We start from the raw sequence: 13,453 nt of genomic DNA, 5'->3' as shown, positions 1-13,453 counted from the left end.
GCGTTCCTTTCTATTTTCAAAAATTCCAGCAGCTTGGAGGTCTCTTGATCAGAGGGATTTTCTCTGGCCATCTTTAGGAGGCTTTTAGTTGATTGCAGGAAAGGGTGGAGAGGGATGGCATTTTTGAGGTAATTTCTGATGTCATTTTCTGATATTTTCTTTATGCAAGTGTCTTCAGTTTGTCAAATGCTGTCAGATATTAGTAAAAGTCAAGTCTTTACATATATGAGGCAGTGCAGAGTATGTCACAGTGAATTTTCAGAATTTAGGGAGCATTGTAAGACTGAAGAGATAGTGCTCCAATTGGATGCTTTGACCACAGCAGTCATAAAGAGCGAGCAAATGTGAATATGGATCTGTCCATAATAAATAATCATTCCAATTTGACAGCTCCATGGCTTGGGCTTAAAGATTAGTCAGAGCTCTTTTAGCTATCCTTTTCTCTTTACACCCTTAATTATATCTAATGTGAAGAGGTATGAAAAAGAAAGTTTATGCATGTTGAACCCCTCAGCATTTCCTTATGTACCTCAGCAAAGATGGAAAGAAATCCCCAGTGCAATGGAGAATTTTTTGAATGGTGATCATACCTGTAACTTTATATATGGAAACTCTTAATTTGTGTTGTGCTGCCTTTCCCTTTTACCAGGAAAAAGCTGTGAATCAAGCCTCTAGTTCTCTCCCTCTGTGCAGGCTTAACTCCTCAAAACTTCCTCCTCAAATGTCATTTGAGAAAAAATCCTGGCTTGTCTATGTCTAGCCTTTCTTAACAGCTCCCTATTTCCACCCCTGGTTTTCAGAGATGCCAAAAATGTTTCCTGCTCAAAAGACCTTGCATGCCGAGTAATTCTTCTCAGCAATGCTTACTTACCAGATGACTCAGTAACTTCCCAAAGCTTCATGCTGCTCTTCCTTCCTCTCATCTTCGCACTGCGTCGATATGCATATGCTTCTGGCATCTGTAAAAACACTGTATCTGCCTAGCACAGTTAGGGCCTCCTCTAAACTCAAAAGCAGAAAAATGTGTGCAGACATTCTTCTCTGGGCACAGAATTTCTCTATGACTTAAAGCGCAGATAAGCCTCACTTAGAGAAGGGTAAAGAAATCAAAGGAAATTTGTGGTGCTAGCAAGGATAGAAGTGAAGAAATGGTTGTAATGTGTTTTTCAGAAGCTATTTTTGAAAATACAGGAAGATTGTTGGCAGTTCTTTGTTCACAGAGCTCCCCAACGTATGACTTCTTAGGGGAAACTAATCCTGAAATCTGAAATGTGACCTCTAGGAAGTAAAGCAGAAAACATTGCCGACAATGCATACAGATTTACAGAAGATTTGTTTCTTCATCAGTGTTTGCTCAAGTCTTACCATTAAACAATCAAATCTGAGAACCAAAACTTGGAGCAGAGCATATCAGCCAGTTTCTGTTTATGTTAGCAGCTGTACAGATACGCACTTTGAAGAGTCCTAGTAGTGAATGTGCATATGGGCATTTAGCTAGAATTTGGGGAGAGGATGTTCTTCACACTTACTGCTCTCTAAGTATTTTCCTGATGTATGTAAAAGAATTTGTATTTCTGCCTTTTAAGCAGAAATTGTATTAGTGACTAGAGTGGTTAACCTGGGTGTTCATATGGGAGTGATTGGTTCTGGAAGACAAAGCCAGCATGTGAGAGTTCAAGGCACTTACAGGTTTATATAAGACAAGCTGACCTTCACCCAAAGGGGGAAAAAGCCATTGAAGCCCTTTTTCTTGTAGCTTCTAAGAACAATAGAGATATTTCATTCTCATTGTTAACTATCTACATATCAAAGAGGTACTCTGATCATGAGAAGTTAAATCAGTGAGGGTAATCAAACAAAACATCCCTCAAAACTTGCCTCTCAGAAAAGGAATGGTAGATGATGTAAGGTTAATCAATCTTCAGCCACTCAGACCTGACTCAGGAGTAATTTACATACCATGGCCCTTTGAAAAGCTGAAGATGTAGAGTGACTGAGCCAAGTTAGTAACTAGTTCCAAGAATTACCAAAAAACTACTGTAACTCCTGTGCCTGAGCAATTTGGAGTAAATCCCTGTGGATGTCAATGAACTGTTGGTAACATATACCCCTGCCTGCATTTTAGCAAGGCAGTGCAGTCTGACATCCCAGTGCAGTAGTTTTACTGTGAACTTTGTTTTGATCTTAATATTTCTGTTACACTGTTTTTCAGGACCTGATTATATCAAACAAAAATTTCAAGAAGGAATGGATGCAAAAGAAAAATCTGAAGAAAAAGGTCAGGAGAAACCACCCAGCCCAAAAGAGTCACCTCACTTTTATCGAAAAGGTACTACACCCCCTCGAACCCCAGAAGCAAGCCCAAGAAATAGTCCTCCTCTTTCTTCTGAGACTTCTCCTTCAAAACAACTGAAAAGGCAAAGCTCCAATTCTGGGGCAAGACTCAGTCAAGAAAAAAAGCTTTTAGCCACTGAGAATATAACACCCACAACTAACAAGCCTTTATATTCAAAAGCACCAGTGAAGGAGGAAGCAGCTGGGAAACACCAGCCAAAGTTCTCAGCCCAGCACAATGCCAGCAGCACAGAGAATGGGGAGCTGCATGGTCACTACCATGGCTATTACGTAAAAATGAATCCAACAGCACTTCCACAGGAGCTCAGGGAAGAAGATGAATATGCCAACCCTTCACCATCAACACTTGCACGGATACCACCCTCTCAGAAGCCAAGTCCCGCTAGATCTGGGGGTAAGCCAGATGCCAAAGAAAACAAGCCTGACATAAAAGTTAAGAAACCAGAATTTGCTGCACCAAAGAACCCAGCTAATAATGAGTCACATTCAGCAATGGAGAAAGAAGTAGGAAACAGCTCGGTAAGTACAATAAGAAACACTTTTGCTTTTACTGCCACTGTGCCTCCGTGTGCTGAGCTTTGCAATCTAAGAACTGTCAAATCTTCATCTGGATACAGTCTGCTAGCTAAAACCCACTTCACCTGGAGTGAGGAAGAAATAGTCCAGTCTGGAATGAGCAAAGGAGTTTTAAAACTGAACTTTCAGATCAGTGTTAATCTTAATTTCATTATTATTTTAAAATAATAAAATTATTAATAGCTATGCAGAAAAGGAGTGATGACTAGTAGCATTTCTATTTCATGTTAGAACTAAAAACCAGGGTATGAAATTCAGAATCTCTGATGATGTTTCTGTGATTTTTGGGCCAAGAGAAACTCAAGGAAGCATTAGTTTTGCATACTAAAGTTAACCTTTAGTGAATGAAGAGTTCTAGATAATAGTCATAATGTTTCTCTTTTATAAGCATTGTTTCTTTGAGTCATTTTTGGTGGTACTCTACAAAACCAACAGTGTGTCATTATTGATGGGATAAAAGAATGACCCATTTAAAGAGATCCAGATACCCTAGTACTGACTGCAAACACTTGAATAATTGGCATCTGACTTCATTGATAACAAATTTAGAAATAAAGAGGGGGAGTAATTTCCAACCAACATGGATTGTAAGTGTTCTTGTCAAACAAGTTTGATGTCTTCAGGTGTGGCAGAAGAATCATCATCTCAATTAAGAAGGTAACTTGATTTGCTTTTGCATGGTCATGTATTCTGACAAGGAAACCAGGGTAATGCAAAGGTCAAATGTCACATTAAAAGAATTTTTTTTAATTGACTGATGATTCTCAAAAAGTAATTAGAAAACCATCACTTACTTGATATTATTCTGGTGAGGTCATTCTTATATTAATTCTGTTACTCTAATCACATTCTTGTTAATGACATACAAGAGGGCATGAGAATATTGTCCCTGAAGTTTATAGAAGACATAGAGACCAGGAGAGTGGTCTAAAATGAAGGCAAATACAAGCTCATGCAAATCAACTACTAAGAAAGCTGAAAGTATAATTATCCATGGCAGCATAGCAAAATAGAATATTGTATATGAAAGACAATTTATAAAGCCTGGCACTGCAGGATCAGAACTGGATATGGTTGGTGGATCAGGAGCAAGAGAGAAAACTGAACATGAACTCCCAGTCTGCTGCTGTTGTTCAGAGATGTTAATATAATCCTTAGATTTATCAACAGAAAAGATTAAGCAGGAGTACATGGTAGTCTGTTCTATCTGCTTTTGGCACAGGTGCAACCACTTCTGGGATAAAATAGTGTCTGTAAATCAGGGATTTAAAATGAGAAAAAAACCTTGAGAGGAAGTCATACAAAGAACTTCAAGAATGATTAAAACATATCTTGCAGTGAAAGATTCAAGGTACAAAAACCCCTGATGAACTAAATCACTTTCTGTAAGTGTGTTTTATAAAACAGTTTCCCAGGTTAGCAAGGAAATATGCAAATAGCTAGAAAGATAAAAGTCTTGTTTTAAGTTGATTTTAATGTTCTTGATTAAATGTGCCATCAGTTTTCAGATGTCAGGGTTTTGGAGTAGTTTGATAATGAGCGTTTTGCCAGGATGATATTCTCTGGGTCTGCTCGACGTATTTGTTCTGTTCTGTACAGATCAAAGTAGATGTTCACAGAAGTTTTGTAATCTGCAAATCTGTATTACAGCTGATATCAGCCCTTTAACCTTTCAAATCTCACAGATATTACTCCTATGTAGGGTAATACAAATCTGACAGGCTTGGAAATGTTGAGTGAGCATGTACAAATTCTAGGCTGAATTGTAATTGTTTTTTAGCTCTGGTGAAAATAAGTCACTAGAAGTAGTCCTTATTTTTCCTTCATTCCAAATAATATTTTGGAGCTGAGGGAGGCTTCATCTTCACAAGTAAGCTACCTGAACAGCAGCTTATTTACCTTCTAGAATAATCAGGATAAGTACCATGAACCTACAGACTGTTATCACAAAAGGTGTAAAAATGATGAGATATTGTGCATTAGCTACTGTTTGTTCACTGATTTATTTCCCAGTGATATCTGGGAACTCTTAAGTCACTCTACTTCATTTGGAGCATCCTAATTGCGTTATTCTTACTACCAGCATTCCAATATGGAAGGAAGGTAGATTTTAGGAATTCATTTTCATTGTAACAGTATCTTAAGATGTATGTAGATGTATGTGGGTGTTTTTCAAAGATTCTAGTTTTCTATATGTGTTTGTAAATTTGCCCTTATAGACTAAATTTCCTACATGCTTCTTTCTTCAGAATGCTGGGAGTAAAAATGCTGAACTGCTTAAGGCAAAAAAGAGTAGCCTACGGGCATTGCAGTCTGAGGGAGGAACAGGACAGAATGACTGCTAACTTTGACAAAGACTTTTAATTTTCAATATCACCTTGCAGCTTCAGAAAAACAGTAGCTTGTTCTGCAGTGCCCCTGGACTGAGCTCAACAGTGTGTTGGAATTACGCATGGAATCATAGAACAGTTTGGGTTGGAAGCGACCTTAAAAGATCATCTAGTTTCAACTCTCCTGCCATGGGCAGGGACACCTTCCACTAGACCGGGTTGCTCAGAGCCCCATCCAGCCTGGTCTTAAACATTTTCAGGGATGAGGCATCCACAGTTCCTCTGGGCAACCTGTGCTGGTGCCTCATCACTGTCACAGTAAAGAATTTCTTGGTAATATTTAATCTAATTTAATCTTTTCTAGTTTAAAACCATTTTCCCTTTTCCTAATTAATGTACTTTTCCTTATCCCAGATGCTTCTGAATGTTGAGAGGCATCAGAATTCTGGAGTTGCATTGGGGAATTATTTGATTTCAGTAAGAAGCTGCAATTGCTTTTTAGTTATTCTGAAGAATTATTTTGGTATGCTTTGAAAGTAAGTCTGCCTTAGATCCTCCATAGAAGTTCTAAAATATATTTGTTAAGAAATATAAAGAGAAAAGAACTCCCACTATCATGGAAAGAGAATGATAAAACATGGTTTTGGAATGCAAAAAAATGAATCCATTAACATTTATCGAGCACTTTTGTTAGATTCTCTGAAAGTTCTGTATAAAATTGTGTTGTTCTTTTTCCAGGTTTCCATTGATAACATAGAGCACAGTTACAGAAGGGAAGATTCTCAGTTCTTCCTTCTGTGTGTCTAAATCAGAGCCATTCCTCATACCTTAATGAAATATCAGCTTTAATTTGGATTAAGAACTTCAAACTACTTCATCTGCAGCAAAGCTTGTAGCAGCTTGTTTTAGTTATCAAATTAATGTTTCATATTTTCTGAGAATGTTACATCCTTAGGAATGTCTTCAAGTATCATCTGTTCAATAAGTTAGCTATAGGAAAGTCTTGATTCTTAGATATCCCCATTTCTGGAATTATACTTGAAAAATACCAGCACTTACTTTTTATGCCACACATATAAGTGTGTTTCTCTGTTTACTTACTCCCTAATGTTCAAAAATCAAAGTTTGAAATTATTCCAGAGCTTGTAATAGTCACAGTTTTATCAAGGTGAATTCCTGCATACAGCACAATGACAAAGTCACCTGTCATTTCTGAGAAATAAATCACCCCTCTTTCACTGAGAATGAGGGTCCTTCACATTTTCTGCAGTGTGAAGTGCTCACAGAGACCCTTGACCACAAACCAGTACTGCTGTTTCTAACTGGTCATTAGCAGGTTCCAGCCCCAGTTTCAGCTTTCATGCTGCTGTCCTACCTTGAATATGGGTTGATTGGAGATTCTCTTGGATTTGAGTGAAAAATAGGATTGAATTTCACAAAACACTATTGTAGTGTACATTCATGAATACACTTTTTATTTCTGGTATGTGTCCGTGTGTTGCCCTAGGACAAATAATAAGCCTGAGCTCAAGTGTTTTACTCAGCTGTAATTTTTTTTCATTTGACAGGTAAAGATTTTTAAACACACAGTGTTTAGCCTGGTTTTTACCTGAATATTACCCAGGGATTCTACTCCCATCTTTTTATTCAAGTCTCATATTTTTGTTCACCTAACATCCATTTAGTAAGGGCTGTAAATACCATGATGTTTGAAAAATAGATTAGTATTTGCCTGATCCTAAAAAAAAACCTCTGAGCAAGAACTTTATGCTAAATTTAATGGACATTCCTTATGCTAAATTTAATGGACATTCCTAATGCAATGGTATTACAAGCCTAGTCTTTTATTTCCAGGCACTACATTTTAGGAAAATAACTTTCTTCCCCAAATGGAAACTAATTATATGGTTGTATTTTGAACTACAGAAATGTCTAACTTTCAAGAAGCTGAAAGGGTAAATTCAAGCAGGACTGCAGGTTTTCTACTACAGCTTCTGTAGTGCACCTGTTCTAGTCACTCTAGGAGTGTTCAAACTAATTTTGGGTTTTGCTATTTTAAGTCCTTGCAGGACACTAAAGTCTTACTTGTGGTATTTGTCTTAAAGCATTAAATGCTTATTTCCTAGGGGTCTATAAAACAGGTGGTAGTTCATTGCATAATAACTGTGTGTTTCATAAATGTTGTTTGATCATTTTAGTGTATCAGGAAATCCTGCTTTGGGCTCAAAGGTATAGTGATCAGAAGGTGAAACACAATGCACATAGCAGGCCAAAGAACATGAGCTTTACTTCTTTGTATAAAGAGATATCATTGTGATATTTCATTACCATGAAGAGGTAACATATTTTTCTATGATCATGTGAACTCACCAGCCCAGTTCTTTAGGTGTCACTTGCTTCTGTTTTGTGGATGAGACTTGTTGATTCAGAGCATAACCCCAGGGGCTTTTAGTCTAATTGATCTAATTTTGTTGTGGTGAGATTATTATTATTATACCTAACCTGACTGACAGATACATCAAAAGAGAAATCACCTTCTCCTCCAAGCTTAATTGGAGCCTGAGACTGTGCACTAATAATACCAAGAGACTGCCATTAGAGCTGCAGTCCCAATTTGGCAATCAGCAAAAATCTGTCTTGCAGCTACCAGGATGCTGTTCCACGATGTAGTTCAGGTAATTAACAAGTTCTTGGTTCCTGTGAAGGCAACATAGGTTCCAATTTTTTTAAGTTGCAATAAATAAATGTTATTTTCATAGATGTTGTTTTCAAATATGCAAAATCCTAGATAGCCAAATCCCGAAAAATTTTAATGGTACTTGGCAGTGATCTTCTCAATTCCTTGCAATTCCTGGTGCAGTATAACTAAAATCTTCAGATGTGATTCGAGCCTCTAAAGGAACCATTGACCTGATTTGAATCACATGGTCAATCCCTATTAGAATCATAGAATTATGGAACCCCAGAGTGTTTGGGTTGGAAGGGACATTTAAAGACCATCTGGTTCCAACCCTTGTGCCATGGGCAGAGACACCTTCCACCAGACCAGGTTGCTCAAAGCCCCATCCAACACTTCCAGTCATGGGGCAACCACGGCTTCTTTGGACAACCTGTTCCAATGCCTAACACCAGAAAGAAAGATGCTGAACCCACATCTTAGTGGAAATGAATAGTGTAATCAAATCACACACTTCTGTAGAGAGCAAGGCTGCTCACAGTGCTGTGGTAACTATGTCTGGAGCTGTGCTTTCTTTTTATGCCTGTTCTCTGCCCCCGTGTGTCTTGTATGCTTTGGCACATGGTGAGTCACTTCCACTAAGGAGGAAGGAACATGGTTCCACTTCTGTTCTGTGACCTGATGGTTGAAACATACCACTGGTAAGTGGGAGCTTGTTATTCAAAATCACTTTGACTAAGGTGTCATTAAACCTGGTCTAAACAGTTTTGCAGTGAATATTTTAGACATTTCACCATTAAGCAAAATGAGGGTGCTACTGCCAATACCGTTGCCCCTGTGGCATAATTTAATTGGCATCCTGATAATCTCAATCAGTGTCTGAACTTGAGCATGTGCTTTTCAGCGTGTGAGCAGACGCCTCGGAGTTGGTGCAAAGGGAGCTTGATGGCTGTTGTGGATAGAAGTGCAGGTGAGGTTTAGGCTCACTAGAGCTTTAAGCAGTACCTGACATAATGTATTTTGTGGCTTACTCAACATCTGGCCTGCCATCTGAGCTACTGTGTAAAGGTGTGTTCTGACAGAAGGTGTTCAGTGAGACTGTTCCAGGAGTCCATGTGATACAATAATGACAAAAGTACTTTTCCACAGCTTCCCAGTTACACTGTTGCAGCAAATTACTAATAGCAAGTTCTTATACTTTTGCATTTCAGAAATTATATAGCTGATGTTAGCATTGTGTTGTCATGAAGGATAATGAACTTCTCCAAGGCATGCCTTATGTGGAAAGTGAAAATACTGTATCATTTCTCATTCAGTATATACCTTCTTAGGCAAGCTAGTGATTCTTGTGTAGCTCACAAGATAGTTTTCTGCACAGATTTTCTAGTGGGCTTTGTGATTGGTGATTTAGGAGAGTATTGTCTCAATGAAGTTTCTCTGCTTCTGCTTACAGTGCAACTGTAAAATAAAAGAGTATTAAAATATTTGTAAAATCATGTTGTGATACACCAGATATGTTAAAGGCAGAGGAGAATTGAGAATTTTCATCTGTTGGGACATCCTTTCAAGTTGATCATTAGAAAGCATCCATTTAAAAACTAAAAAAAATATCCAAAATTGCTAAAAATAATTTAAAACTGTTCTCTGGTTTCACAAAAATACTAAAATTGTGTAATTATTTACATTTTCTAACCAATTTTAGCTCTAGCTAGGATTGGAAGGAGTTTTTATACTTTTCAATTCTTGAATACATAGGTCTTTAACATAAGTGTCTGAGTAAATCAAAATAAGTTTAATTTTGCACCTGTAAAATGCATTTTAATCTGTAATTCAAACAGGTTTGGTGCAATGGTAAGTAAATTTTCCTTTCTATTTGAGTTATCAAAAATGTGTATTCTTTTAATAAAGCATCTTTATTATGTCTGTTTTGAAATGGGTTGGAACTGGAAAAGTAACCCACTGTAAGGATGAAGAGCAGCACCCTGGCTTCCCTAAAGTTCTTGGTTTTGCTTTTATTTTAAGCTGACATTCTTTTTGTGTTGATGGCTTTCTTTTCATTTGTTGATGCAGTTGTGTTTGTCAAGTGGCTTAATCCCAGTGTGATTAGGAGCAGAGAACTAATGTACTTTCACCTGTGTTTATCCAGCTCATTTTCACACAGATGATGTTTATCTCACCTGAGTATCGATGGTAGTGACTGTGTTTCAGCAGCAGGGTCTGCTTCCTTCAGAGCAAGGTCAAAATCTATAGAAGTTGTGAAGTTGGGTCTTTTTCATTGCTGTGCCTATGTGGAAGGTTGCATTAATTCTAATACCTTTATTTTATTTTCAGGGCCCTAACTCAGTCATGATCGCCCTGGTAATGCTGTTGAATATTGGTTTAGCCATTCTTTTTGTCCATTTTCTAACTTGATTGGAATTAGGAAAGGTAAGAAAAGTCTCACTTTCATATAAAATCACCATATTCACCCCACCTTAAATAATAAAGATTTAATTTCTTCACATACTTTTAATGTTCTCCACTTTAATTTTAGCTATGCCTGAATGTGATTCAACATAGTTATTTAATATTGTAACTGTTTTGACCCTTCAGTGAAGTCATGACAACTAGTGGTGTTAGCCCACAGTTCTCTGCAGTTGTGTCATCAGCCTTTTAAATGGCACCTGTCATACTCAGACACAGGGAAGGAGGCTTGGAATTAGGATGGGACGCAAGAGAGATGAAACTTGGAAAATTCAGCCAGGGGCCCAGATCAGTTTCTCTGCTGATGGCTCGTGGCTTTGGGGTCCTCTGAAAGCTGAAGCAAGCAGCCATGTTGGAAAACAAACAAAATAATCTGCTGAAGCAGCCCCGCCAGTGAAGCGCGTTGGCTTGTCCATCTGTTCCAGCAGAGTGTGACTAAACTGGAAATGTACGGAGCTGCACTTTTTGTTGATGGAAGTTAACAGCTGCCTTACTATTTTACCGTCTGATGTTTTTAGTGGGGAGATGGGAAAACGACTGCCAGAGGAATGTGGTCAGAGGATTCTGTTGCTGTGGAAGTGATTCCAGCGTTCACTCCTATCTCATTAGAAGAAATAGTTAGCAACATCAGTCACCAGTCTTATTCCATTACCTGCTGCTTTTAACATCTCCTGCAGTGTTCTGGGAGATCGAATTTCATTTGCCTGTGCATGATTCTGTTCATTTGTTGTTTATGAAATTTGATGTATAGCCATAAGTAGTGTTTAGTCCAGCCTGGAGAAACCTACCAGTTCTGCCTAGCAGCCGAAGCCGAAAATCAAATATATTTTCCTAGTCCAGGGATAAAATTCTTAAATTCATTTTCTTAAACCTGAAGAGTCATTTTGCATGAAGGTTCATTAAATAATACACCATTACTGCAAAATTTAAGATACTACTGTCTTCCTTAAAATGCTCAAATACTTATGCTGATACCAAGCAAAATCTTTCATAATGAAAAAAAAAAAAATAAGAGAATCTTACATACTGGTACAAGCACTTTCTAAACAGGAAATAGAATATCAAAGTAACCCAAGAAAGGTGAGATACAGGGTTTGCATGTTGACTTTTTCTTTCTTTTTTTCTTAATTCTGGTGCTTGGTAATTGGTGATTTGAATTATTATGTTGCAACCCTGAGGTATTTTGACAGCAGTTAAAATAAAGTCTTGTCTGGGTGCACTTTAATGCCAATGACAGTTAGCTAATGCTCATAATAAATCATGACTTTAAAATGCTATATTTGTGTTGAATACATTCAGGTAGAGCATTTTAAAATGTTAAGTGATTGTTTATCGATTTGATGCCTTCAGTGTCTTTAACGTCCATTCATAATTTTACCTCAGCATTAAAAAGCCTCAAATTTTTCATTTGCAAAGTTTGTCTTAAGTAGTTTCATAGCCCTTTGTTCAAACAATGTGATCACGTTTCTTTTTTTTATGTGCCATTATACTGTAATTATTGTACCCTATATTAATGAAATGCATGCTTATTTATTGAAGATATGTGGTGTGATCATTTGGCAAGCAAAAACTTTAAAGCTGCAAAAAGCAAAGGGCTTGTATTACAGTTTATTTTATCTCTATTAGAGAATCTTTCATACAGTATAGTTTTTGAACCTGTTTGTAAACTTTCTAAGTTTTTGCATGATTTATTGGGCATCATTCTTGCAAAATACATTAGCTATTTTTTGATGCAGCATAGTAGAGTACCATAGGTGTGGACTGAATGTTGTGCAGCGAAGCAGCTCCGAGCAGGGCAGTAACACCGTGGTGTTTTTTACAGAAGTATGTTGAGAATCCTGTGTTTTGGCCAGTGTGGATAAAGAAGAAAGCAGAAAGAGAGCAAATGAAAATAAAACTTGTATATTTATTTTTAAAGAAAATACAACAACAAAGTTTAAATTGTGTTTTAAATTTAGGAAAGTAATTTTTAAATAAGAACAAAATTTTAAAAGTTACTGTGTAAGCCTTGAATTAATGGATGAAATGTTCCATCCCACTGTTAAATCATCCCCTGTCTCCTTATGTGGAGAGGTAATTTTGTAACTGACATATTTAATTCCTATTAAATGTTTATTTAAAATACTTTATGCTCTGGAAATAATGGGTAACAAAGCTTATGAAAAATGTTTATAAATTTAAGTAAGCATGTTAGTACCATTTATAAATATGTATGATTTATAAGCTTTTTTAAAACAAAGCTCAAACAAATTGTTGGTATTTTTCTAAAACGTGCACAGTTGTATTTTACATGAAAGGCTATTTATAATTGGTTGTTATACTGTACACTACATTTTGGACAGCACAATGAAGCCTGCCAATGTACTTAAAAATGTCATTTTGTCTATTTAAAGTTTCTTGCTGTCAAAGAATGAACTCTTTATCTATGAGTTTCTCTATTTATAATTCTTGACCCAAAATGTACAATGTACAGTTTTCACAACTGTATTTGCTCTAATAAAAATAAATTGGTTATTAATAGAGTTTCAGACTACTTTTTCCTGTTTATGAATTACTTTGTTCACTCTTTTTCTAACTAATGAAATAAACAGGAGTGAAGCAGGAAAATGGGTGAAATTCTAGTCCCTTTGATATAATTGTGAGTTACTGTTTTCAACAAAAGTGATTCTGGAAAACAATTAAAAATAAATTAAACCAAAAAAGTCAAGCTTCCCTTTGTGTCTTCTTTTATCTTCCAATAAAGGATTTTGTGTCTTTATAAGTGTAGTATCTTAAATACACTCCCACTACAAGATGGTTTGATCAATTTTGTTTTCATTTGTGAGTGACTGATCAATTAACAGCTGCTCTTGTAGGGGATTTTTTTTTTCGGGGGGGCCTTACTGCTCCTCAGGATCTTCATAGGTTCAAAATTAACTTGAAGTTTGTGAGCCAATATTTACAGGGAAAGTTTTCCCTTTTTCTTAAAACCACAATATTTGATGAACTATTCAATTAGCTACAAATTTTATTTTCCATTATTCCAATTCATACTAGTAGCCAACTGTACTGA

General features: G+C 36.8%; 1 protein-coding gene across 4 annotated transcripts in view; it reads left to right on the top strand.

Annotated features, from left to right (window-relative positions):
• Positions 1 to 13,108, top strand: part of JPH1 (junctophilin 1) — an 83,671-nt gene extending 70,563 nt beyond the window's left edge. Inside the window, exons 4-6 of one of the 4 annotated variants that reach the window (XM_021530591.3) lie at positions 2,213 to 2,874; positions 10,270 to 10,365; positions 12,224 to 13,108. In XM_021530591.3, the coding sequence (XP_021386266.1) occupies positions 2,213 to 2,874; positions 10,270 to 10,350 (743 nt within the window). In that variant the 3' untranslated portion in view covers positions 10,351 to 10,365; positions 12,224 to 13,108. Of the gene's footprint in view, positions 1 to 2,212; positions 2,875 to 10,269; positions 10,366 to 10,471 lie in introns of all 4 variants that reach the window. The other 3 variants (XM_021530592.3, XM_021530590.3, XM_021530589.3) reach the window with 3 other exon arrangements.
• Positions 13,109 to 13,453: the final 345 nt, after the last annotated feature.

This window comes from Lonchura striata, chromosome 2, assembly GCF_050655825.1.
Source record: "Lonchura striata isolate lonStrDom1 chromosome 2, ASM5065582v1, whole genome shotgun sequence".
NCBI classification, from domain to species: domain Eukaryota; kingdom Metazoa; phylum Chordata; class Aves; order Passeriformes; family Estrildidae; genus Lonchura; species Lonchura striata.
The sequence above is the reverse complement of the archived record's forward strand: the minus strand, read 5'-3'. Positions and strand labels throughout refer to the sequence as shown.